Source organism: Dufourea novaeangliae, unplaced genomic scaffold, assembly GCF_001272555.1.
Source record: "Dufourea novaeangliae isolate 0120121106 unplaced genomic scaffold, ASM127255v1 scaffold412, whole genome shotgun sequence".
In the NCBI taxonomy this organism is placed as follows: Eukaryota; Metazoa; Arthropoda; class Insecta; order Hymenoptera; family Halictidae; genus Dufourea; species Dufourea novaeangliae.
Window position 1 is genome coordinate 511574 of NW_015374293.1, and position 27424 is coordinate 538997.

At 42.1% G+C, this 27424-nt stretch overlaps 1 protein-coding gene across 1 annotated transcript; it reads left to right on the top strand.

Annotated features, from left to right (window-relative positions):
* The first annotated feature begins 2816 nt into the window (after nucleotides 1–2816).
* LOC107192786 (POU domain, class 6, transcription factor 2) lies at nucleotides 2817–23371 on the top strand. Its single transcript, XM_015582123.1, has 12 exons — nucleotides 2817–2918; nucleotides 3571–3751; nucleotides 4374–4532; nucleotides 5060–5251; nucleotides 8819–8992; nucleotides 9497–9759; nucleotides 11120–11339; nucleotides 13271–13451; nucleotides 14440–14493; nucleotides 15960–16043; nucleotides 22883–23019; nucleotides 23247–23371. Exons 1-12 carry the CDS (start codon nucleotides 2817–2819, stop codon nucleotides 23369–23371), a joined length of 1872 nt encoding a protein of 623 aa, XP_015437609.1.
* Nucleotides 23372–27424: the final 4053 nt, after the last annotated feature.

The following is a 27424-nucleotide window of genomic DNA, read 5'->3' on the forward strand; positions in this document are numbered from 1 at the left end:
GCTCGTTATTTTCTCACCCCTGTGTGCTGCTCTACCCCTTCCATCGTCCCTCGTTTCCCGTCGAAATCGACACTTTCGATTGATGAAACTTTCGTCCCGTTGACGATACTGATTCGACTCCGTGCCATTAAAGTCGAATGTGTCGTTTCGCTGTAATCCGGTTAATAGCTTGCCCGTCCTTCAGCCGCTGGACTATCATCTCTGTGTTAGGTGTTGGGGTGAGTTTTGTATTTTTCCATATGTATGTTTTAAAAACAAAATGGAATATTTTTATGAAGAGATCGAAAAAGCTGCATTATTGTGGTGGGGAATTATAGTCATTACATTTCAAATTGAGGAGAAATTATAGGGGTATCATCGATTTCGAAGATATTCGGAGGGTTCGATTTATATATCTCTCTCTGTACGTAAACTATACCTACTAAATGATCTTTCAGGTCACGAGGGTTAAACCATAGTGGCAAGAATAATAAGCACAAATACCCTAAATATAAACCAATTATTTCCCTCCAAAAAAATACTAATAACAAATCCGGTGGATTACAAACACCAGAACTACGACCTATGTTAATACAACGAATACTACCAACAGAACATTCACTATTTTCAGAAATTTGTCATATTTATCAATCCGATAAAAATAGATATACGTTTATAGTTGGCAGTTCTAGTGTCAACGAGTGTTCAGAATCTCATTCCAAGCAGAAAACGTTGTTCCTCCACTCGGCAAAGTGTCACCAAAGTCGCGCGCGTCTGCTCCCCCAAAATTCTCCCCGTCGAAATACATTTCGTCAAGGTGGAAAATCATCCTCGTCTAAAGTCGTCTCGGTTAGCCGAGAAGCTCTCGTCGGATTTATTCATGGGCCGCGAACGAGCCAGGCCGGGTGACTCCTTTTTCGCGAATTAGCCGAGGTGTCGAAGCTCTAACACGCTTAATCTGTATCCAACTATGGCGATACACGTTCCAGCATATTTCCATGGCATTATGCAAAGAGGAGGGGGGTCGCTGCCGTCGCGTCGAGTAACATTACTTCGTACAACGACGCCCATCGATACGATACACACACATATATACAGAAAGGGATGGAAAAGGTGAGAGGACTCGTAGCGGTGGTAAACCATCGACGTTGCCCCCGTGCGTACGCCATCGATTTATTATAATTTAGATAGTCTTCTTAGAAGCCGACTGTACGTGCACGTACGTATACACACAGAGTGGGTCGCCTTAATGCGCTGCCGTTCGTTAATTATTCCTCCGGCATCCCCGTAAATATGCATGAATTATATATCGCCCGGCACGAAACCGCGGGGATACGGAACGAATGATTAATACGCGCCGTGATTTTTTCTTTCTTTTACCCTTTCCCTCGTTCACGTTCGATTCACCGTTTCCTTCGTTCACGAAACGAAACCTCTGGGATAGAAGGCGTTACACCGTGACCACGATCGGATTCGTTATTTTGCAAGGTCGTGGACGTCTTTCTTAGGTGTTGGTGACAGGGTTTTTGATTTGAACTGGATGAATTAATTCCTGGAGCTGAAAGGGATTTGAGAACTACCGGAGGGCAGAGGTTTCTGTAAGATATTGGTTATAATTATGCCGCGGATGTTTATGCAAATTCACAACTTTAGACATCCATTTATAAATGTGATAATGAGGTAGGAATTTTTTCAAATCTTTATTTTTAGTGTCTAACGCATTTAAATTTCACGTCCACTTTCTGTGTGTATTCCCTTTCCGAAGAACAAATCATTTCAAAATTGGAAATAATTTTATTTCACGAGACACAAACGTGAAGAATAAGTTAGGAGAATAGCAGGATTAATAATACACACGCACGTCGAACGTTGCATTCGAAACTCCGTGAGTTTATCCTATCCGTTTCAAGACCGTTCGAAATACTTTTGTAATCGTATGCACAATAAAAAGTATTCAGTAACTCGATTGCCAATATATATCACACGTACATATATCCCGAGCGGCGCTGATTGAACCAGAGCGCGCGTCTACAGTCGCCCGTTAATTTGCCACGCCGACGGCTGTACAATAGAAAAATCTCCCGATGCAAATTATTTATGTTTATACAATGCATCGCCGTTGCGATACACGGCGAAATGATGCTGCAGTTTTTCGACGCATCCCCCGTTACGCTTAAAATCGTATTATCGCGCCCCGGGATTTTCGGTTAACGAGCTTCATTTCGTCGAAGAATCGCCCGGACAAAGAACCCCAGCTCGCATTATGAGCCGATCGGAGGAAGCGGAAGCTTTATTATGGGACCAAAATTCCGTAGACTCGTGTCGATTTTTCTGTACTCGATGATTCGTTCCGCGGTTTTATTGCTCCCCACTCCAACGTTTCCTTTTTTTTTTTTTTCAACATCCACTGTTTCTGGAGGGCCGTCTACACCCGCCATTATTTCGTATCGAAGCATTTCAACGTCGGCCAGTTGGACCGTGAATGATTATTAATCAATTTTGCAGCGTTAAACGTGGCCGTCCGCAATAAAAAGCGTGGTGTACGTTAACGAACCACGCGCGTATAATTGAGCATTTCGACGAGAATGATTGCCCGGCCTCTCCGTTAAAACCTTTGCGCGCGCGACCGTTCGATTGATTTCGGGTCAGTAAGGAGGAAAAAAGAGGGTGCTAGTGTATGAAGCCTCGTGTATTTTTTTTAATGGCTGGACGGGGAGTGCTCTGTTGGTGTGCAGGTTGCTTATGGAATTGGAGGGCTGTGGCGGAGAAATTTAATGCGGTCGATGGAGGCGAGGGGAATCATTCTATTGGTGTGAAACGAAACATTCGATGTGAAAATGTGTGAAATAATGGGTATTAGTAGATGTAATAGAAGCTCGATTATATTAAAAAGAGCAATCTCAAAAGTTAATATTACAGATGAACAAAATCTTTTACCAGTAAGTTCTGATCGAGAATAATTAAAATGTGGTTCGGTAAAGATTGACAACCGCTGTACACGAGCAAGCTTTCCTAGAGCTATTATTCGGCTTATTAATTCTCCGGGACGTCAACGGGTCCGCCACGCGATCAGAGTTTCAGACGAAAAATATAGCCGAAAGCACTCCGCGAGGTACGCTTGTTGCCATCGCAACGGCCAATACTTTATAATCGTTATCAATATGGTATAAATACAAGGTTTCAAACGCAAGCGTAATAAACGAAATAAAGTATGACCATTCTCGTTGCCGATAGCCACGCGCTGACTTTTCTCTCGTTTTCACCTCCGCCCGCCTCCCTCCTCAACCCCTTCAATCGCAATTAATAATATTTTTCCGTGTTCCCACTCTTCGAGTTCCATGAATCTGGAAAAAAAATTTTTTTTTTCGAATTCACGAAGCATCGATGATTCGTCCTGCAATATACGATATTTTCATCGGGGATCTAAACAGAGATTGTAAACAAGTCTTATACCCTTTTCTTATGTCCCTGTACATTCAATAGACCTTCGAATCTCGACTCGAGCGAAAGATAACGAAGGGTCTCGAGCGACTTGATATTATTAATTAAATTGACACATGGCTAACCATTTCGTATTTGTGTTTGTTGCAGGACAGCGACAGGAGTAGCGTTGGCAGTCCCGAGCCGGCGACCACAATTGGCTCGCTCCATGAGCATCAGATGATGATGGATGACCTGAGGAACGCGCGGAAGAGGCGACGCAGCCCGTCACCTGAAAATCTTCACCAGGCGAAACGGGCTGCAGTGGCGCAGGCACATCTTAATGGGACAAGTGAGTGGGATCGTCTACAGACACTAAGTAAAAAGGATTCTACAAAATTTTTAAACTTTTCAATCCTCTTTCTAAATCAGTACGGTTTCCTTTTAAATCCACGATATATTCGATAAAAATAATAGACTGCGACACTTGCCGTGTTACATTGCTGTAGAAGTTCTGACCATTAATAAGAATAAATTGAATAGAAATTAAACTTTACAAGAAAAGTTCCGATTTCGGACTTTGTAGTATATTTTCTGGCTGTTCTTCATACGTTCGTAACATAAAGCAAAAGGATAATTGACAGAGAACGAAGTAAATCTTAGCTTTGATTTAACATTCTAGTTATAGAATCAATCTACTCAAAATTTCAAATGGAACTGAGACTTTTTAGAATCTTAGGCTACGTGTCCACAGAAACGTTTGCTCCCGAGAGTAGCTTCAAAACCTGAGTGTATTAGAGAGTATACTTCATGGAATTGTTAGGTTGTTTCTTTTATGCCAGTGTCCACGAATAAATTCTCCTATCGGTAGTAACATATCAAGTGGACACGTAGCATAAGAGCCCCATATTTTACAGCTGTTATCTAGAATTCGATCGGATCCTAAAACTTTCTATTCTTTTTTCCCCTGTCAGTGGCCGGGATGGTAACTTTGCAAAGCCTTCAGAATCTGGCGAGCCTGCAAAACCTTCCGCAAGTCGCCTCACTAGCCGCGGGTCTCCAGGGAATGACAACGGGGCTGAGTAACAATCAGCTCATCAACACGCCCTTGAATCTCACTGTCAGCTCATCCGGTAGGATTTCCAATTGACGATTCAAATGGAAACGCGTGGCCATAAGTGACGTGAAATTTGAGACTACCCTCCTTTCAATTTTATTCCGTGCTACTAATTATCTCACCCTTGAACAACCGTGGTCACGACAATTTCATACGATGCTCCTCACGCGTAGAAAGGATCTCTGATTCGAGACGAAAATTTGAATCCAAAGCGATGCTGATTTATCGCATACATATCGGTAATAAGTAGACTGTGGATTTTTATGCAAAATGATTTTTTCTAAAGCAATTCAAACAGAGAAGAGCAAATGTAGACATTTCTTTCTTTTTTCGAGTATCATATTCGGTCCCAAGAAAACTAAAAAACTTATTGGATCCGATGAAAGTTTTGTCCTTTATTGTATTTTACAGACCCCTATAGATTATAAATACATAAAATCCGCAGTCTAGTGGTAAGGAATAGAACGTGATTCCAGGCTGACCGTTTAAAAATAAAGATAAGCGACCGGCTATCATTTTAAAACCATGAATCTTGATGTTCAGGTGGCACAGTACCAACAGCCTCGAGTACGACAGCTGCGCCACACCTCCTGCCACCAAGTTCGGCGCCAATGGCGACATTACCTCAACTATTATCTCAGCCGCAACCGGTCGCAATGCCTCAATTCGTCCTAACGTCCGGTCAATTGGTGCAAGGCATTCAAGGGGCTCAGCTTATTATCCCTACGTCGCAAGGTAAGCCTTCTGTTTCTTATGTATCCGCGCCCTTTCAGCTTTCCAAATGACCGTTGATTGACACCCATTCAAAACTTCTCTCCTCTTGATGGTAATAAGGCCGTCAACGGTGAACGTGTCGCGTAAATCGATGGTGGCCCTCCTCAAGGCGTTTTCAATACCGTGACTCTGGAACGGTTGTAAAGTAGAAATTCAAATGGCCTCGTTTTGTGAAAATTATCCCTTTTGAGAGCTAATGTCGTGGGACTGACGCCTTCAACCGAACACGGATTCTTTGAGCTGAACATTGTGGAATCAATTCCTGATGAAATTACAGGGAAATGTTCATTGTAAAATAATTGTAAAAGTACAGTTAAATAAGACGTTTCAACAATTCTTTCCATCCACGAAGTGCCACTTATCAATAAGGGAACAAGTATTTCATTGAATTCTTTTTTCTGTGAATTACTCCATCAATCTAGTCAGTAATAGTACAGTGTCTATCACACGCATTAACAACCGTGTTCACCGTATGAAACAAATCCCCGTTAATGAATGTTTCCGATACTTTCGACTCGAGTTATCATCCCCATTCTCTTTAAAACGTTCGACGCTAATAGCCGAAGCCTTACGGGCGAAATTTAATTAAACGGTTGGCGAGATAAAGGTCCCAGGCGTTAGATAGTCCGGTCCCGGGGTATCGCCGGGGCAAGAAATCTCGAACAATAACCCTCCGACTAAGTACCTTCGAATTTCGTGGGCATAAATCAGTACGAGTGGGCTCATCGTGAAATCTACACGATGTGCCGGCGCATAATGTTGTGCAATCAAGATGTGACGATATATATGTAGCTGCATATATATACAGAGTAATATATATATAATATAATATCGACTATCTCTGACCAGGCTTGGACTAAGGCTCGGCCACGTCGTCCATACTTAGTGGTCCTAGACTAGCCTGGCGAGCAGAGGGCAAACTCTGCAACTAATTTCAATGTATAATTAACGTCTCACTACCCCTTTCCAGACCCACGAATAACTCCCCCTTCGTCTCCTCGGGACCGTCCCGCCCTGCCCAGCCCTGACCATAGTACTCTCTGGCTGGACATCACAGCTCCGCGGATTCGGCCGCTATTATATCGATTGCGGTTCGCGCTAACTTCGTTTCTACCAAGTTGGGTTCCTATTCTGGCAATTGGAAGGGAGAGAGGGAGAGAAAGAGAGGGATGGTCGACGGTACCGAAGGAAGGGCTGGGGGTGGGTGGGAGCAGAGGAGGGTAAGGAGAACTTTGGGAGTCCGCCTAAGTGGATTGAAGTTCGTGGATATGGACCAGTCGTGGTAGGATGACGAGTTACGTGGTGGCAAATAATGTTTGCACTGCTTTTCGGCTGACTCGATCCTAACTGACTAACGCTCGATTGAGCCCTGATCGACGTCGCAAAAAGACGCTCAAGAGTTGTTCAGGCCTGATGCCAAAATTGTCGTATGATGACACGGCGATTCCTTGTATTCAGTTGTACGAAAAGTTCGTTGTGTTTCGAGCACAGTATCTTCATTGCTTTTTTAGTGGAACAAGATTATAATTTTTTTTGAATAATTAAAGCCAACAATTACTTTAATGTTGCCTCAACGAATGGTTTTACCAAATACAGAAGGAAATAATCTCTGTATTATACTTTAATAAGAATTATGTTTTAGTTTCTTTTTTTTTTTTACACTTTTCCATCTGTTGTGAATGTATAAAATCCAAATAATCACATCAAGGTTTTCAAACAGCGGGTTTCTCTCGCTGAGCCTCACCTTGTACACTGGTAATTACGATTCTTCATTGTTACTCTTAGTTTAATTTTTCTGCATATTTCACGTTATTCATTTTTCTCGTCTCCTAATTAAATGTATAATACAGACTTGTAATTATCATCGTATACGTCTCTGTCAATATTTGAACAACTAATACGGGGAAAAGATAATCATTAACACAATTTTACCATACTCATATTATATTCAAATGTCCACACGTTTGACGAATTTTTCCATTAAATTCTCTCGAAAAAAAACGATTCCACGCGACTAAATTGGGTGCACATTATCGATTCATTTTTTGCAAGTAGAACAGATAGAAAACCGTTTCGATTATAATACCACTTTCGATCCATTCGGTGTCCACTGACCGATCAATGGATCCCCCGGATCACGGACGAGTTTGTACGGTTGATATTCCCCGTGGCTCCAGGTTTAATTATGCAGAACACAGGAAATGGTTAAATACGTGCTGCTTGAGCGTAACTTTTTCGATCCCCCTGAACTTTTGCGCCAGTTTGGCCCGGTTAAATCGAGAATGAACGAACGGATTTTCGAAGTTGTGGTGTAAAAACGGTGATGGTGGCCGGATAAACAAGGCCGCGAATAATTTCGCCGAGTATCTGACCGCGATCAAAAGCAACAGTGATTGAATCATTGATGGCTTTTAGCGGACTGCGATTGAGTTCTTGCACCCGCGACAACGAAAATAAGACAACGTCGAATGTTTCAGAAGATCGTGTAAGAATAAGCTATCAGAGGCTTGTCAGATGAAGATTATTTTAGCTGACGTACATGCTGGAAAAAGATGTGGGTCAACCGTGGATCTGCGATTTACGCTCGGAATCTAGACCGTGACGTGAACAAGGAAATGAGTTACTCTATCATTTCAATTATCTCTTAATTGTGTTAAATCAGTGCATATGAAGTATCCTCTTGCAATTTTAAGTAGTATCTAATTATTATCCTGTTTCATTAGAAAGTAACAGAACAGACGTTCATGAAATATATTTTAACTCATGAATATATCTATTTCTTTTAGAGTAAATAATGCATCTCAGTATTGTTCAGATAATTACTATTTCAAACTCGTATGGAATGGTCAGTTTAATCAGGTGGAAAAATCTCGGAACCATAATAGTTTAAGGTGTCACAGAAATGGTACACGGGAGACCCCATTCAGGACGTTGCAATAAAAGAATCTCGGACCGCGAGAATATCACCATCAAATATCGCTTGAACCAAACTGTAATCGGATTGTCAGTTGACCTTACCTCAGAACGCGAAACTTTTATGGCTGTTCGGAATATGGGATTTGCTTAGCTTAGCTATAGGTACCAACACGGGTACGTACTCATGATCAGTAATCATATTAAGCGCGTGTACAGGGTAATCAGATTAGCGGAGCTGGAGGTAATCCCGAAACTATTCTAAGTATGATTAGGCGTCCTTCTCGCAGCCTAGTCCAGTGCCGGTACCTGTACCCACTATTAAGATGACGATAATAGTTTGCCAACTACGCTGGCCTGCGAGGTTACCTGCCCTATGGGTTGCCTAATAATCCCTCTATGAGACTCTGATAACTTTACTACCCTTCCTGGATCAACGACGCGTGGGCTACGTTCATAATGGAAATGAAGTATCTATTGATTCGAGACACGTTCATACAACCGGCCCCACCGACCGCCCAAGGGGATAGAATTATCAAGCGACCTCGTTCCCTGTCGTCGTTACTTCGTTAGATTCTAATCTAGCCGTGACTTTCCTTTCTTTGTCCCCGACAGGAATCGCCTCGCAGACTATACTGACCATCCCAGTTAGCCATGTGACGAACAATCAGATGGTGAACCTGGCGCTGAGCAACGGTCAGGTGGTTTCCACGACCCTGGCCAATCTTCAGTCGATCGCCCAGCCTCAGAACATACTGAACACGCCGACTAGCAACGGTGACTTCACAGGTAGTATAATGACGTATGCAAGAATACCTGTTTAGTAGTTCGGTAGCCTACTATTCGGGGTCTAGAGGTGACCGTATAGAGAGGCAGAATTAATACTTTTGTCACACACGTATAGGTGCATAGCTTCTACTTAGGAAATGTGTTTTTAGTAATTAATTAACATAGACCATTGGATACAGCTATCAATTTGTATTGCTTGAAAATTAGTGGTGTTTATATTCAAATGTTCTTGAAAATGTTCTTCACTCTCTATAAGAGAACAGAGTAAGAGGCCAACTATGACAGGGTAGGCGAGCGCAAGTTGCAAAGCTCATGTTAGACAGTCAGGGAAGGGCTGATTCAGCTATCTTAGCAATGAGGAATTTCTTTAACCCCTACATCGTGTTCTGATCAGCCCCAACTCCCCTATATTTACTTCCCCAAGTGCGCTCAGCCCAGTTTTCCCATCCAGGTGTCAAGTCACAGAAAGTAGAAAGTGGACCTTTTCTGTTTCCCCCACCATAGTTCCAACAAGTCCCAGTTTAGCGTCCGGTCTAGGACTGAATCCAGCCGCGTTGCCCCACCTTCTGGGCAATAGCTCGGCCAGCCAGCAGCTTCTGAGCGCGATGCAGCCGCAGCAGCTACTCCAGGTGGCGCAGGCCGCCCAGGCACAGGCGGCACAGGCTGCACAGGCGGTTCAGGCCGCCCAAGCCTCTCAGCAACCGCTTCTGACGACGTCGCCTCAGCAACACAGCCATCGACACAGCTCTCACATGAATCATTACACGGTACGTGAACCGCTGATTACGGAACGGAATAATTTACCGTCTTTTCTGGCTTAACGAACTTCGGTATCGACATTAAATCCTATTAATAGTACGCTATACATATATATTTAATCAGCGGTGAATGCATAATTGTGTGAACCGTGGGGGCAAACGGTGTTGCTTTAAACATGGAGCTGCAGTTGAGAATTAAAGTATCCGCACCCAGTTAGTTGGAACACTTCAGTGACACGTTTCTAAAATTGTCACTGGGACTTAACTGTTTAACACAGGAATTCGGTTATTATTAGGATAGGATGCTTCGTACGTTCTGGGCATTAATTTTTCATGGGACATACCGAAAGATTCATACCATCGTAGTTCTGTGTTGCTATTTATAACGCTGCTACTGTACATCTTAAGCAGTAAATGATTAATTGATCAAGGTAGAGAAATGTAACTTGAAATAGTTAATGCCGAATATAAAATACACTTGAAGTTGGATGTCAGAATTCAGGAAAGGAACTTTGAAAATTGGACACCATAACTACTTCATATCCCAAGGAATACATAACAAAAAGTAGCTAAATAACAGCAATATTAGAAATAATGGATTATAAAATGTTGCTTCAGTAATTATCGTTCATTATATTTCATTTACGACAAAGTAAACTACTTAGGACTTCTTTAAAATCAATTTTCAAATACAATTTACTATCCCCTTAAGAATTTTCAGTTTGAACAGTATTTGTCGAGTAATTGGAGTGGTCGGATGCTTCCGTGACCAACCGCAGCTTCCTTCAGCTGATTCCATTTGATAGTTGGTAATCACTAAAGGTGAACCATTTTATAGAGTATCTAAATCTCATTCCACCCAATAAACTGCACTCACAGAAAACAATCAATATCCCAGCATTTCCCTAGTTCGCCTCAATTATTACTTCTCTCGGGTCAGTCCCGATTCGAGACAGAATTCTTTCCTTCAGAATTTCCATATACCTCTATTTCCTCGATAACTAACATTCCACCTTCCCCATTCTCCTCTCGACTGGACTCGATCGCCACGTTTCACGCTCCCTACCTATATCCCTATAACAATACGAATCGACTCTCGAAACAGACGGACGATATACGATCGGAACCGTGGTCCCCGTGAAGCTTAAGATCAGTGAAACAACCAGAATAATTCCCGATACCGACCAAGACTCGTTAAGATAGTATTCCGTGGCCGCCGCCGTTTCTTCCGTTAATTAGACTCTAAAGTGTCTCGAACCCCGGAGGGGGAGTCTCATTATTAAGTGCATAATTGGCGTGGTAGAGAAGCATTGTCGTTCCTCGGTCGATGTAACTGATCCGTAACTAACCGCCGGTGTGTCCCTCACAGCCGACGGAGAAGCATCACAGAGAGAGACCCGAGCAATCGTCGCCTTTGAACGAGTCCGTGGTATCCGCGGCCTCAGCTTTGAACCGACTCGCGGCAAGCAACGGGGAGATCACGATCACGACGACCCATGGACCAAGCGGAGCCAGCGGCGTCAAGGCCTCGCCGAGCAGCATGCACAGTCCCAAAACGGAGGACGACGATCTGCTGAACGATTCACCTAGTAAGATTTGATTTGCATTCTTATTCCCTTAATCATCGTGCACTGTTTTATTAATTGATGGAATCACTAATTCTTCAACTGGCCTTGGTCCAAGTCCCTGACCCTGTACTACTTAAATTAATCTCAAGTTTAAAAAAAATTTTTTTTTGTATATACTGTTCACTACTGACCAGGTGAACATGTAAGATTAAAATTTTTAATTTTGGTGGTTTTAGTTTACTGTTACTAATAAGGTTGTGTGACATTACGCTGACACTGGATAATTTGTAAATGTCTTATAGACTTTATGTTACAAATTATTTACATTAACTACATCTTTCGACCACGCATCACAATATTAACCACGTTTCGCAGCCCACCTACCTCGAATCACGTTTCCGTCTCTCGCCGTTTTAACAGTTAACGCACGGTCGGAGCTGATAAATAATAAGTTATTATTAATAATGTTCGAGACTCTGGCCGCGCTATGAAGCGCTTAATAATCTTAATAGGATATCGTACAATGCTCGGCTCATTACGGTGTATTAGATCGTTCCTTGCTGCCTTCTGGGAAGCCATAAAGATACCGACGGCGCGCACGTAACACCCAGCCGGCGGACAATAATTTTAATAATTCGCAATCGTTGCTCCGAGTGCCACAACGACGGTGGAATAATCGATGGTGTCTAGAACCTAACGAGTTCAATGTCCAGCCCGTTATACCTGTCTTCGTTAACCTAACGCCACGAAAATAATTTCAAGCTTACTCCTAGCGAAGGTACAGAAGTTCCATGAAAATTTTACACTAAAATCAACAAAGAACTCCATAAAATTCAGACTAGGAGACATGTTTTTATGTCTTTCACTGCCGTATCTAGTTCCTTATTCGTCATTCACAGGAATTAAAAGACGGGGTCTATAGAATTTTCATCGTATTATATCTGTATTTTATCTATTCTGGCATAGCTCCTTGGCAAAAGTTTATTAAAAATCTTCAAATATAAAATAATAGACAGATTAACCGGTTTCAGTGTGCAGGAACACGATCGCACTGCTCTTAGTACTTACTATGTTTGTTTTAATTTTTCTTGTGTGGTCAATCTAAAGAAACAACAATTAGACAATACAGTTGATTATTTAGTGTAACGTCATAACAGTCATCAAGTGTCTCTCGCGAAAAGGGTTCCTAAAAAATTCCAAGCGCTCCAAGTCTGAAAGAATTCGATCGAATCACGTCATTGAAATGTTGATTTCGTCTCGAATATTCACCGATTCCACGAACGAGCGTTCGCTTTGAATCGCGAGAGTCGGAGGATTTTGCGTTTTTGCGCGGCGAGGAACGACGCCGTTCTGCGTTCGATCGGAAATTAATGATCGCAGAAGCGGCGCGCCACGGAAGAAGGATTCGAAGTTTATTGCTCGCCGCGGAAACCAGGCGGACTGGTCGAGATTGCCGGGGCATGTGAGGGGGCGCACCTACGTTGTGCGTGCGTGTACATTCGGGGGCTGACAGATTTACGGGAGAAATCGGTGTAGCCTCGAGCTGCTTTAACGAAGCCGCCTGATGTCATTAGGCAGCTTCTCGCCCAGAGCTTCGGTACATATCCGCGATGGATCGATTACGACTCAAGCCTAATTCTTTTGCGAACATATTCTGATTGTACTCTTAATCCACGGAGGCCTTACCCGTTGCTCTTTCTGGGGCAATGGATGCCGCTGATAGTCATTGTTCGATCGTGTGGGAAATTACGAATCGTCAGGATACATTTATTTCGCTGGAGTCATTACATAAGAAAGATATGCGTTTATCGACAATAGATTTTCCCATATATCGTCGAAGATGCCAGTCTTGACCCATAGGATCCAGCAAAGAACCTTCTTGTTTATGAAAACAATAAATTCTGACTTTTCAATGTAATCGTAAACTCAAAATTCGTTAACATTAATTACAGATCAGCCTACCATCAACGAGGCCACGAACAACATAGTGGACGGGATCAATCTGGAGGAGATGAGAGAGTTCTCGAAGGTGTTTAAGATTCGTAGACTGTCGCTGGGTCTGACGCAGACCCAGGTGGGTCAGGCCCTTAGCGCGCAGGAAGGGCCAGCTTACAGCCAAAGCGCCATATGCAGGTGAGTGTGTAACCGTTTGCCGTGTACGCTATCAACGCGAATCAAACGGACGCCGCTGATGAGAAACTAGAAAGCAACACGATAGTCTACGACACAGTGTGCCAGGTCACTGGCAGAATTTTGCTGTCACATATTTCTAATTAATGTATACGATTGGAAATATGTGACAAATAATTGCAAAGAGTATAGTACAATTTATTTGTACTGTGAGTCTTCATTTTTATGTTATAAAACGGTCCACGTTTACAGAATCCACTGGAAGATTTTCCAAAAAATCTGTTCCTTCAAGAATTCAAGTGAAGGAGAAGTAAAACAGTGAAGGAATAATATTAACTGTGCTGGGATATTATAATATATGAAACGAAATCTTTATTTGAACCTTCATTATTAGTACAATAGTTAAAATAAATGTATAACTTAAATTCCGGACAATCTAACGCTGCTCTCTAGGTATTTCTCTTTGTTGTCATGAGGAGAACAAGTACTCTTCGAATATACAGTATTCCCTCCCTATAATCTCTCTTCATTGACCTGTTTATAATCAATATATCGTTCTCTAACTGACAGAAGGCATGCCTTGTATTCAGTCTAGCCAATAACAAAAGCAGCGAATGGAAACAAGGTTTTAACCAATGAAAAGAATTGCAGAATCCTGCCCAAATGCTCTCTATAAACGCGATATCAGCCCGACATCGTGTACTATAAGGAGGGAATACTGTATCACATTGACTATTCTGACAGAACGTGAATTTTCTTTCCCAATCGTGTTCCATACGAGAAATATATTGATCTGCCACGTTGGTTCCTCCAAAGATTTCTAAACGTCGTCGAAGCACTCTTATCTATCTCTCTCTATTTCACTCTCTCATGCCAGAACGAAAGGAACCACCGTGGTAACGCCGGTGGGGCAGCGTGGAAACTCTGTTTCTCCGCAACCCTAGAATTCTTATCGTGACGACTAATTTAAGCATTGGTGATTGTTCCCCAGTGCCCTGGCTTCCCAGATGTACGCTGCCTCGCAGATTGCCTCTCAGCAAGCTACGTACGTTCAACCCCTTCATGCTACTCAATTGTTAACCCAAAGAATCGAGAACTTTTTTGGTCAAATCCTCCGGCAGTTATACCCAAGCATGTGAAAAATCCGTGTCGAGACCATGGGCCGGCGTGTGTGGTCGTGTCCACGTCGTCACGAAAAAAAAAAAAAATAAATAAATTATTGTCCCACGACGGATCTGATGAACAAACGATAAACCATATACAATGTATCCCAGACGAATTAACTTCTACCTTTGATGCGCCGAGGAGAGCGTACGTTTTCATTCATTTTACTTCTTCGTGGCCTCTTTCGCTCTATTATTCCTATACGAGATTTTTGTCTGTCGAGATGTTCGAAAAAACTGTCGCTCTCTCTCTCCGTCGTGTCGATGACACTGCGATTCTTCGCCGATTCGAATAGACAACGGGGCCATATATTTGGGTATAGCTGCAAAGTTACTCTCGCTGATTTCCTAAACTTCCGTTTTTGGAAAAGAGAAAGGAGCACTTTTGTTTTACGATGTTTCAACGAGCTATCTCTTCGAGCCAGGGCATTGGCAAACTTGGGCATGATGTCGCCAACGCGCGAAAAAGAAAATGCCAGATGTGTATCGGCCAAAGACGTATAACGTGTCGAGGGGGTACCTCGTGGATCCGAAAATCACTTATTCGCGGCTGTTCTAACCACGAAGGGAGAGGGGGGACTATCGAAGCGCGTTGGCAACATCATACACGGCATCACCAAAACCTTTAAGCATGCACGCATTGTCAATGTCCTGTTTTTTGAGTCAATGCATGCCACTTAGTGCTCCTTTAGTCGAATAAAAACGTAAAGACGAACTTCGATTTGACACCTCGATGAAATAATAAGGCTATTTAATTGTTATTTACTTCAATGGAACTCATTAAATGTTGAAGTTATTATAAATGGACTGCAGGTGTTTATACAGAGTCACATTTTTATGGAGTAATTTGCAATGTTGAAAGTTACGCAGGAATTTATTTTCTCTGTTGGTAGTATTCAGTATGTTGCAGGTGAAAGTTTTATTGACACGGTAGTTACCTGTGCATAGGTAATACAATGTTGAAATAGAAATTCCATATGGTCGACGTAATGATTATACTAATTATTATTGAATATCTTGTTTCCGTGTGATTTTTAAATACAACGGAGTTACCTTAATATAGTTGATCTTCTGGTTCGGCAGTAAAAAAAATTATGTGCTACAGTTAATGATTTATGTTCAGGTATTACGAAACAGTTAATTAAATGCGAATATATGTATTATAAATGTACGAGGATCAGCAGTCCAATTATAATACCATGAAATTTATGTGTGACGTAAACTGTAAAATGAAATTTCACTTTTTCGTCTTTACGCGTTTGTCGTGAAATCTTTTCCTTTTTTTTTCAACCCGAGTTTCATGCACCACGCATTACGATCACGAATCATAAGATATTGTTGGCTCTAGATTCGAAAAGTTGGACATCACGCCAAAGAGCGCGCAGAAAATAAAGCCGGTCCTCGAGGCGTGGATGAAAGAGGCTGAAAAGAGGTGAGTTGCAACCTAGTACTTCAGTAGAAATTGTTTTCAAAAACTTTAAGGTCAATTTCCCCGTATTATGAATCAAAAATATCGTGTGCTCGATTAAAAATGATCCATACCCAAACCACGAGTAACTAGAAAATCTAGAAATATTTTAATGTTGACCACTTATTATCACAATCACCTTGGTCTGTATTTCTTCATTCGACTATTCTTGGTCACATTTACTACTTCATAGTAGCATAAGCGTTATCCATCGAGCTTTAATATTTCCTAAACAATACTTACTTCAGACGTTTAACAATTTCATAGTGCCTTGTATCATTTATTGCATACAGAAAATCCTCGTTGAGTGTTCGGACGTCATCCCTGCATTGTGACTGTTCACACCAACATGAAAAATTTCCGCAAAAATTTATCTATAAAAAATCTATCGCCGTTGGTTTGTGGGAGCCTTAAAACAAAACCGTAATTAGGATAGCGACGATTTGGCATCGCTGTAACGTAGAACGTGGTATTAGTGTACCTCCAATCAAGAGGACAGTTAAATCCGATTGGAATACGATTTCTAGATGAGCGAAAGTATCGAGGAAAAATCCTTCGATCGCGTCCAACGATCGGTTCGAACGGCCGCGATCCGTGCTGCATGATTATATTCCGCCAATCGTCCAACAGGATCTCAACCGGTGTCCGAGACCGTGTGAACGCGTGCGTGCTAATTGGTAATTCGCTAATTGAATCCACCTGATTAATTGCGGATCCGCGTCTAATAAATACGCGGAATGTTAATTAGAATGGGGGGAGAACCGTTACCGAGATCGGCGGCGGTCCGTGGTTGTGCCCCGCTTAACAGGCATCGCCAGTAGGTTTTCCATTCGTGTCGCGAGAAGAAGTCCGCCTATCGGCTTCTCCAGCCTTCGGGATATCGGCTGCCAGCCTTCGTGCACCCGATACACGCACACCGAGGGCCGGCAATTTTCTCCGAACGGTGTATCAGGATCTGTAATTAGCGAAACTCAAACTTTGATTCATCCTTGGCCTCGCGTCGACTGAATACCGGTTCAGCTCATAACGAACGGATACGATCGCGTAAAAATGTTGCAGATTTATATTTGGTAGTTGTATTGTAGGTCCACTGTCTCAGAAATCACACCATTCACTTTCCTTAATTACTAAAGCAATGAAATTAAGTATAAAGAAAGTCGTTTTGTATGTAACAAATAGTATATTTTACTATTTAAAGATTCGTTATTCTAGAAATGATAACAGTAATCGAATATATCCTTATCTTTACCGTCCACTAATGGACGAATGGAGTTAGTGTCCACAGAACAATTTTCCCTCCAATAGTAGCCGTATAAATCCCCGTTTATCGCCGCGATTGCCAATTAGTTATGTATTCAGATTTATATTTGGATCGCTAAACGATCCCACGTTTAATTGGTAGCACGATCTAAGAGCGTGAATCCCGGAAATTTTACGAGCCGCCGATGCCTAACACGGTTTATGGTTTCGATTTTACCCGGCGGTGACGCCGTTTTATTGCCAGCAAAAGCGCGGAAAAGTATAGAATTGTGCATGGAAAAAACATATATGTATATATATATATATATGTGTGTATGTATATATACATATAAATGAATATACGTGGACACATGGGCAGCGTATCGACGCATGCGGCATGTATCTCGACCGTGAACCGGATGATTCGATGACAGGAGCACGCGGTCATTTCTCTTTCCGCGGCCGAGCCGGCAACAATGACCCATTCCGCATTCCCGCGGCGTAGCATCAACAGATTTTACCCAAAACGAACAAAATGATTTGTTGACTGTACATTAACACCTACGCTCCACCGTGCCGGGTATCATCCACGGCAATATTATTGCCCGAAACGGTCCCGTTTCAATGATTCCGTTACTGATAACGTGTTCACTTTCATAAAACAAAAAATGAAAGCCTTTTCCCCTCTTCCCTCTTTTTCATCTTTATATTGGAAATAATACTGTAGCGACGCTTGATAAATCGTCTGCTTTCTTTTAATGAACATTTGTCTGATTTGGAGACAATTTTATTTAATTAACTCGACATTGATTTAATGAACTTGAAATTAATAATGACAACATACGTTACCGGCAAAATGTATGGGTCCAAACTTCATGACTGATGGAACAATAACTCATTATGCAATAAAATAAACGTTCCAATTTTTAATACCGTTTGAGTGTTATTATCAATGGAGTAAATCCTCCAGTCCAGGTCCAAAATTCTGCTCCATTTGAATTTTTAGATACTGGTATCTGAAATTCGGAACTCGCATAAACTTTTGCCAGTCCAATTATTTTTAGCACTATTACGTTTATGACATCGTTGTACAATAGTATTTTAAATGGTAGTGTATTTTTAATTTTTCAAATTGTAACAGAACTTCGGTTCAATCTAATCCTCAGAGTAACAATCTAACAGATTCGGGAACAGTGCCCGAGGGTTAGACCCCAACAAAGGGTCACCTGAACACCGCACGAGAATTGATCACCCTGGCTAACAAACGAAATACAGTTTACGGTAACACCGAACCATGAACCAAACAAAACAAAGACAGACTCTCCAGTGTCAGGATCTCAGACGTCGATCGAGGATACCAATCGTTCCCTGATCGATCCCAATGCCCCGTCAATCAGGCCCCCTCTGACCACCGTAAAAATTTCGTATTTCAATGAAACAGCTCCATGGGGCCCCGTAGGAGGGGAGGGGGCGCCTCGACGTGAAAGGATTACTGACCGACGTGACGGCAGTGTAAACCGACTGACTATTATCCAGCCGACTCTCGATGACGGTTAAAGCCGGCGGCGGCTGGTCATTTCTCTTTCCGCCGTGGCGAACGGACCCCGGGAGAGCAACAATGACCCATCCCGCATTCTCGCGGCGTAGAGCTAAGCGGCGCGACCGTGCCGGGCCGCCGCGTCCGGGAAAAATGAAAGCGGCTAGTTTATGCGGTGCACGTGCACGATTTATCTGCCGAGTAATTAAACTGTGGACTAATTAAAATCAGGTTTCATAAACGTTTCCTCGGTTCGTTTTCTCTTCCACAAACCCTTCCCTCCTTTCTCCTCCTTCCACCGATTCTCACTCTTCTTACTTTTACTATCACACCCGCAACGGCCACGTAAACGATAATACTTGTGATTCCGTCGTACACCCACGCCGGAATCCCCCTTTCCAACGTTCCTTTTACTGTCCTTTATTGGCTTTTCTCGCACTTGGTTCGGTTTTATGGACTTGGGGATAGGAGGGATTCGATTCTTTGGAAGGTATTTTTAGATTTGTTAGTATTTTTTTTTTGGTGGTAATGTTTGTTATATGCAGGTTTCTTTCCCCCAGTGTCCGCACCTCTTTACCTTCCCCCTACGCTCCTGAATCGCATACGCTCAACCGCAAGGAGTTTCTAATAAATATTCGATTAGCTGATTTATTCCGTTAGTCCCCTGCGGGGGATTTAGAGGAAATAGTTGCGGTCGGTGTGACGAAACGCTCACGACGAAATGACTAAGACCCGCTTTCGGTCTATTCAATCCAGTTCTGTTTCTGAATCAACATCGAAACACTCGAGCATTTTTCATTTCCACGGTGGTCACGGCGCCAGGTAATTTTTGCAAGCTCTATTACCATTAATATTCTACTTTTAATTAGTACGTTAAGTCTTTCTGCCTGGAATTATTTAGTACGCCACATAATTGATCAATTAATTAATTAATGATTTTCTAAAAATAAAGTGTCATTACATGTGTTCAAATTATATTAAAAATAGAAAGCCGATATATCGGCTCTAAGATACTGAAAGGGTTAGAATACGATATATTCTGATCTACCATAGAATTTCACAACTCAACAAAAAATATTTTAATCACCATCAAGAAAATTTGTCCTTAAACTCTGATTTTCCTAAAACTGTTCCTAAAAATCGAATCTTCCGTAACATTCCACGATCCAGCTATTAATCATCGCGTCCAATTACAATGACACAATTATCAAAACAATCAAAATGACTAATTTATAATTAATAATTTAAATTTCCTACAAAATGAATTGGTTCATCGTGTACAGATTGTTTCATACAAGTACTTGTACTAATTTTTAAATCATGATCGCTGTTTTTTTGTGTATGCGTATTAGAAGCATTCATTCCCTTTTCAGAGCCGTTCAATTTCTCCCGTCACATTTGTCTTCTTTGTTCCTCCTCGAGGCGTGCAAACTCCGCGGATTAAATCCCGCGAACACGTTTAGCGGCGTCCTTATTCGACGACCGGTCTTCCCTTTTCTCTTTCTCGGTCGGCTTCTCACCTGTGCGTGTATACGTGCCTCGAGCTAACCCTCCGTTTCCGTCTCTCTCAACCACCCGTTCCACGACTCCCCTCTGCCGTCGACTTTTCTCACCTGCGCCGCGACCGAACGAGCGATAATAGCGTTTCCTTTTTAAGTCGACGCTTTATTAAGATTATTGGAAGCGCGGTACGTATTAAATTGCCGCAAAAGTGGCAATCACGGTATTTATAATGGCTCTCGAGGCGATCGGTGCCTGTTTAACAATCTTTTTTACGTGTCTACATCTTTTTTCACGTTTATTGGGGTTTGTAACTTGCACGTTAATAGGATTATTTGTCGGATTCAGAGTGAATTTCTTGCTCGCTCGACGATTAGATTGAAGGGACATGGCACTCGGAATTTTTTTTCTTTTTGCACCACGGTGTTTAAATTGCCGGTTTTTCGGGGCGCGCTTCGTTGGAATTTAATCAATCTTTCGGCGGAACGCGGGGTATCGCAATTAATGCACGATCTTCATTAACAACGAAAGCTATGGGAGAAGTGTAATTACGGTACAGTTAATTTCCATTACATTTTGTCGGCGTAGAATAACACAGAAGTCGATGGCCACGTTTTTCTAACAATTTCATAATGTCACTCCACTTTTTCTGTATTGTTGACGAACTTCAATTAATTAAACTTAGTGTGGTAATAATTGTACGAAATGAAGCGGCTAGAATAATCGATGGACGTTCAATTTAATTTTTGATTTTAGTAAACTCGTTAATACATCAAACAAATTTCTCGTCCAATCTATTGTTATGAAATAGTGTATAAAAATATACTTCTGCAGAAATTATTCCCAGAATGGTGATAATTTTATTTTACCATTTTCCACTAGTAATTACATTTTGAGTCCCCTTCTTCTCTCTGGTTTGCCACGTGTTTATTTATTCAAGAAGAAGAACTACTTTATTAAACAAATTTTACTTTCTACTTCATGAGAAACCAATTTTGTACAAGATACCAAAGAGATGCAGTAAGCGTATTAACTGCCACAGTGAAAAGAGCCGATCGTAACCAGACACACTTCGTTTTCATATAATCCAGTATTTAAATAATCCAGTATTCTTGTAATGTACATGTCACCTTTCAGATAACGTGGCAGTTAAAGTGTACTTATCACTAAACTGTAGATGTCTATCCATTTTTAGCATACCTCTACTTGGAAAATGAAATAAATTAAACATTCTACCATATTACAGTCTCTAGTAGGTACAAAATTCAAAATTCCGTCCCATTTTAATTTTCAAACATTCGTACCTAAAATTATGAATTTGCATAAACTTTCGCAGTCAACTTATCCCGGTCGCGTGGTTCTGTCAGTCGAGTTGTTAAATAACACAAAAACGAATATGTCCAATACCGAACAAGTCCATCCTGCCCGTTCCACCTACCAATATCCACCCCTACCGCGAACTCACCCCCAGATTCGGAGGCATCGGTTCTTCGCGCTCACAAACCCCCCCACTTCATCCCAGTTCTCCATTAGCATATTGTTTTCGCGGATTCGACGAAATATCACCGCGCGATGCTAATGGCTCGGCCTGCACTTTTTTCGGCGGCGCTCGACAGTTGGTCATACGGAGTTAAATTAAAAACATAAATCCCACAGCGGCACCTACCCAACTCTCCCCTCCGTCTCGCGTCGGGTCGCCCCGCGACCCTTCCCCTTTTCCCATTCGTACGCTGGGCTCGTTTACCCGCGATTCCCGGCGGAAGTTTTCCTGTTTACGGTCGCGAGCTTTTTTCCCTCCCCCTACGAAACCACCCCCAACCGCCGCAACGCTTCGATCGCTAATTTCATTTACGCCGTTGGACGGTCGCGATGCTCGCGAAAGTTCGCCGACCAATCAGTCAACACTCTGTACCAAACGTCTCGTAAACGACGCTTTGTCCCTCTGTGTTACCGATTCCTTTCTTTTTTTTTCTATTGTCCTCTGTTTATTTTTTTATTATTCAGTTTCGTTTCTGTTTCGTCGAGTGGAATGGGAAGTGGGGGAGGCAGGAGGATGAGTGGACCAGGAGATGAACGGTGGGGTACAGGAGAACCGTCGGGTGTTTACGATACCGCTTTCGATTTCATGGCGCTTTGACGCGGAGAAAGTTTGCCGAGTTAACAGACCAGGGAAGGAGGGGATGGTACCGGTTCTCCTGTTTTGTTTTAATATTTGATTAGAACCCGATCGCCCGGGTATTTGCGCCCCGGCGTCAAATGGAAATTGAGTTTCCGTGACGAAGTCCATCGGGTTCCTGATTTTTTTTTCTCCCCCCCCCCTCGGGTGGATCGTTACAATCAGAGGGCAGACGATATTCTGGTTCGTTAAAAGAATTGTACGAATGTCATCCGATTGGTGTTTTGATAAATACTGGTCTCGATCTTTAGTAATATTCTGTACTTTTTTTGTTTTTTGTTTCCGTAGATTGATTTCTTGAAACTGAGTATTCTTGTCGAACCTGAGGGAAAATAGTGTGTTTGATTACAGGTACAAGAGCGGGGTGAATCACCTGACGGACTTCATCGGGGTGGAGCCGACCAAGAAGCGGAAGCGGCGGACTTCGTTTACGCCTCAGGCGTTGGAGGTACTGACCGCTCATTTCGGGAGGAATACTCATCCGAATGGTGAGTCATGAATTATTATAACAATTGTTGTTAAGGGGAGTGTTGGTCGATCGGTATGAGGAATGAGGGAAAGTCACTATTTTTAAAGTCAGGACGGAACGACTTGCTATGTACAGTAAAAGAGTACAACTGTTAAATTCCAGAGATATAAGTACAATAACTTAAATAATAATGTTGACAATGTTAAGAGAAATAATCTTAGGGTTGACGTTCGAATCAATTTTCAGGTAACGAAATCAGCACGTTGGCGCACAGTCTCGGATACGAGAGGGAGGTGATCAGGATTTGGTTCTGCAACAGGAGGCAAGCCCTGAAGAACACGGTGAGATCGATGACGAAGACTGTCGTATAAAAATACCCAGGGGCGTCCTGTCAAGACTCATCCCCACGAATGGAACCCAGTGAATAAAAGTGAAGCTTTAAGGACTCGATCTTACGATCGCGCCGAGGAACACCGCGTGATCTGGATTACCTAATTATGCTCTGGTGAATCATTGAAATGCCCCGGACACCTGATGAGATTTCAGCCGAGGGTGGAAATCGAGTCTCCGAGTGTCGCGTTATTAATATCTAATTCGGCGGGTTAAGAGAACAGTTTTAAAGATTCAAGCCTTTCAGCAAACGCCGGGCTTGAATTTTAAACAGCATACTCCACGCAGCTGCTGGCCGGTCGATGTAGAGATATCATTGTGATTGCAGGCGTATACGAGACCTATCTGTAAATACCTTTAATCTACGAATATGTGATGTACAGGAGTCGAGCGTCGATTATTGATGATCCAGTCGTCTCGATCTCTGAGCCTGAAATGCTCCAATGAACGCTTTTACCAACGGCAGAACAATCAACTCCTTGTCTACGGTCGATAAAATCATGAACGATAATCTCTACAGACGGTACAGATGTTACCGACAGATGATAGAAGAAAATTTCAAATTTCGCGGGCTTTCGAAGGAACTCTTTTTCTAAATTAAATTAAATTAAAGGAACGGTGATATTGTAACGTTCGTCGAGACACCGAGGAGGCAGTTGTTAATATTCCACGCATCGACTCGTAAACTATAGAATAAGCAACTCGCAAGTAATCGCACAGATAATACTAGTACGTAAAATTGAGAAGCTTCCAAGCCACGGAATATCGTCTACGGAACGATTAGACGAAGCACAAACGAGCCTCTTACGGAAAAGGAATATGATCACCCACGATGGAATGATGTCTTTCCGTACGAGGAAACGTTCAAGACTATAGGAATTCAAGGGACGGTGAGGTCCATTGCGCACTGAAAAGAACATAGTTGAAGCAACGGAGCAACAGTACCAACACACTACCATCACAGTTCACAAATGCCATATACACACGGATACGATTCAGTTGTCGATGAAATAGCAACGGAGAAGTTTTACAGTACCGCAGATATCGTTTATAACGATCGTCCAATTTAGTTCTTTTCTTACAGAAGAAAAATAGCAGAAAAACGAAACAATTTTCTCACGGGACTTCGTTAAACTGTTTCAACCACCATTGTTCTCTGGGTGTGCTCGTCTGTAAATTACGCGCGTATTTAGGGGTTCGACTGAGAAAGGGAAGGTGAAAGGAACAAAAAAGAAAATGCGATGAAAGGAATAAAATGGAAAACCGCGGGAAAAAAGTGAAAGCTGTAGGGAGTAAATTAACGTTCTTGGAAGTAATGATCCCTTTGACAATCCGGAAATTTCGCTTGAAACAAGGGGAATCGGGATGTTAACGGCGATCGAGGTTGTTTCTGGAGAATAGAAAATGAAAAAAGAAACACTAGTCCGTAATAATCTGCCATATACGAGGTATACGTATTAAACATTTACGCATCTTTCGTTCTTAAATGTTCGATCTACTTGCCCGCTGGTGATTGAGACGAAAGCGTTCCCTCAGTCGCGAGGAATTCGCAACCGAACCAGCGACATGAAAAGTTCATTCTTCCCTTGACTGGAATTAATAGATAAATTCTGGTCCTACTTTCTGAAATCAGCTAGCCAATGACATAATCGGATCAATATCCATCCTGTGCTCAAGTCCACTGGGAAGAGATTATCCTCGCCACGCCTCTAGTATTAGCTCCGCCCACGCCAATCGAGTTGCGTGGTGATACGACATGGGGTGGGAGAAACGGTCTTGAGCAGTTCTACAGATTCGTCACAGTATTATAGGAAGATTCACTTTGAGACATGAATTTCTAGTAAAACAATTAAATTCGTTGTCACTTGTTCGGTTACGAATTCCCTGTAGAATGATATTGTTCAATATTTATCGGACAGTGAATGTTAAGCAAAAGTAATAGTACGCGACCAGGAACGGTTTCCACAATTCTGCGGACAAATTCCACTTTCACGCATCCAGAGGAATTCGTTTGGAGAACGAACGATAATACGATTATGAAGCTAACTATCGACCACAATGATATAATCATGTATTCCCGGTAATCGTTAGTGATAAATAGCGTTTCTTTGAATATGTTCCGCTTATGTGAGAAGGTCTTTCTTTCACGCGTCTGACTGGAGGTAAAATAGTCGTTTAAATAGCGCGCCGCCGAATTTTTCTCGGACCTTTTTCCTTCTTGTGTGATAAACGATACTCTAGGCGACACCCATCTGTCATAATGGTACGACGATTTCTTAAAATATCTCAGCTCGAGTAAATAATTAGCACGTATGAGTGTGCGTTAAAAGGCAAAAAAAAAAACATAATAAGAAACGTAAACGGCATGTACTATCTGATAACTACCCTTCCCGTTGTAATGGGCTATTCACTACACGATAACTGTAGTCGGAACGAGATCGATTGGCTGTTCGAGGTCACGAAGACGCGGCTATCCCCGCCCACGCTTCGTTTGGTCACGCCCCAGCGCATTGCACCTCCAGCGTTTACGCGCCAATAAGCGATCGCGTCGCGACTCGAAGCGTGGGTGAAGAGGACGGCCTTGGGCAGACGATTGTGATCGGCACGACGATATTAACTACCGGATCCTTATCGAAGCGTAGCTAGGAGCGCCAAGGATAGCGTGTATATATTAAGGAGACACCTAGGGACTGTATCATTAAATACAAAAATGCTACTAATACTTTTAATATCGTATAGCTACGCAATAGCTAGATGACGATTCATGAGAAGACGAAGAAGAAAAAAAGAACAAGAAAATTTACATGGTTAACAGAAGATAAATTTTTAAAGGTACACCAGCATACTTTAAGGTATATAGTTTACTCTTAAGGCTACGGTTACGATACGAGCAAAGTGATCTGTTCCTAACGAAGCACACAAAATGATCGAAATATACAAGAGGAAACAAAAGAAAAGAGCGAGCTGAAAAAGGTGAAGTGACGGGAGACAAATGAAAGAACGGCGAAACGTTGTTTGTATTATATATACGAGCGAGAATGACGGAAATGGTATACGGCTTTTGGGCGCGAAGTGTTGTGAACGCGAGGGGCTGTTCAAAATTCAAAATTTTTCGTCTAGCGGAGCGGCGGGTGGGGGGAAAGGGGGCGGGATAGATGCGTATGTTGTCCTTTTGATAGAGAGAAAGAATAAAAGAAAGAGTGAACACGTTTGTACAGAGATATTCCGGTTATTAAATTTTGTTATACGAGAAAAAAAAGAGCGGGGGAGAATGGCGCGCGATGGCGAAACAAAATTAAACGAGAGAAAGAGAGTGAGATTGAGAGAGAGAGAAAGAGAGAGAAAGAGAGAGAAAGAGAAGCACTGAATAACGAGAGAGAAAAGTCTACGAATCATGTGTATTTTCTTCGTGAAATTGATATTCAAAATAGGTCATTACGGAAATATAAAACATGAGTATTAAAAGCAAAAAAAATCGTGAATTGTATTCGTGAGTGTCATATTTCTAAGGAAGATAGATCCACGGGCGAATGTTTTATAGCAGTTTCCGAGTCGAGTCACTTTGTCCGAGTCTCAAATGGAAAAACAATCGCAAAAGTAAATAAACAATTTAAAAAGGATAACAATAATTCAGAAACAGTGAGAAATAAAAATGAAAAATCGTAGGGGGGTGGAGAGGTGGGAAGAGTGGACCAGCCAGGAAGAAATTTTCGTCGCGAGCGTAGAAAAAAAAAAACAAGAGGAAACTGCTCCTGAAACATTGCCCAGCGAAACCAAAGTTCCTACTACGTTTTATAAAGTATATAAACTGAACTGCAGAACTTCAACTGTACATAACGAGGGTGAAGCTGACACACGATTCACAATCAGACAACCTTAACGACGAATTACGAAACCAGACCCCAAGGGTCAATTGATTCCGTGTTGCGACTCGTTCAGTAACGACGAGAGGATATCTTCGTCGAGGGGGAAAAAAAAAGAAACATCGGAAGTAATGTTCGTTGATTCTAACAATCGCCTTCGATATTTCAAGA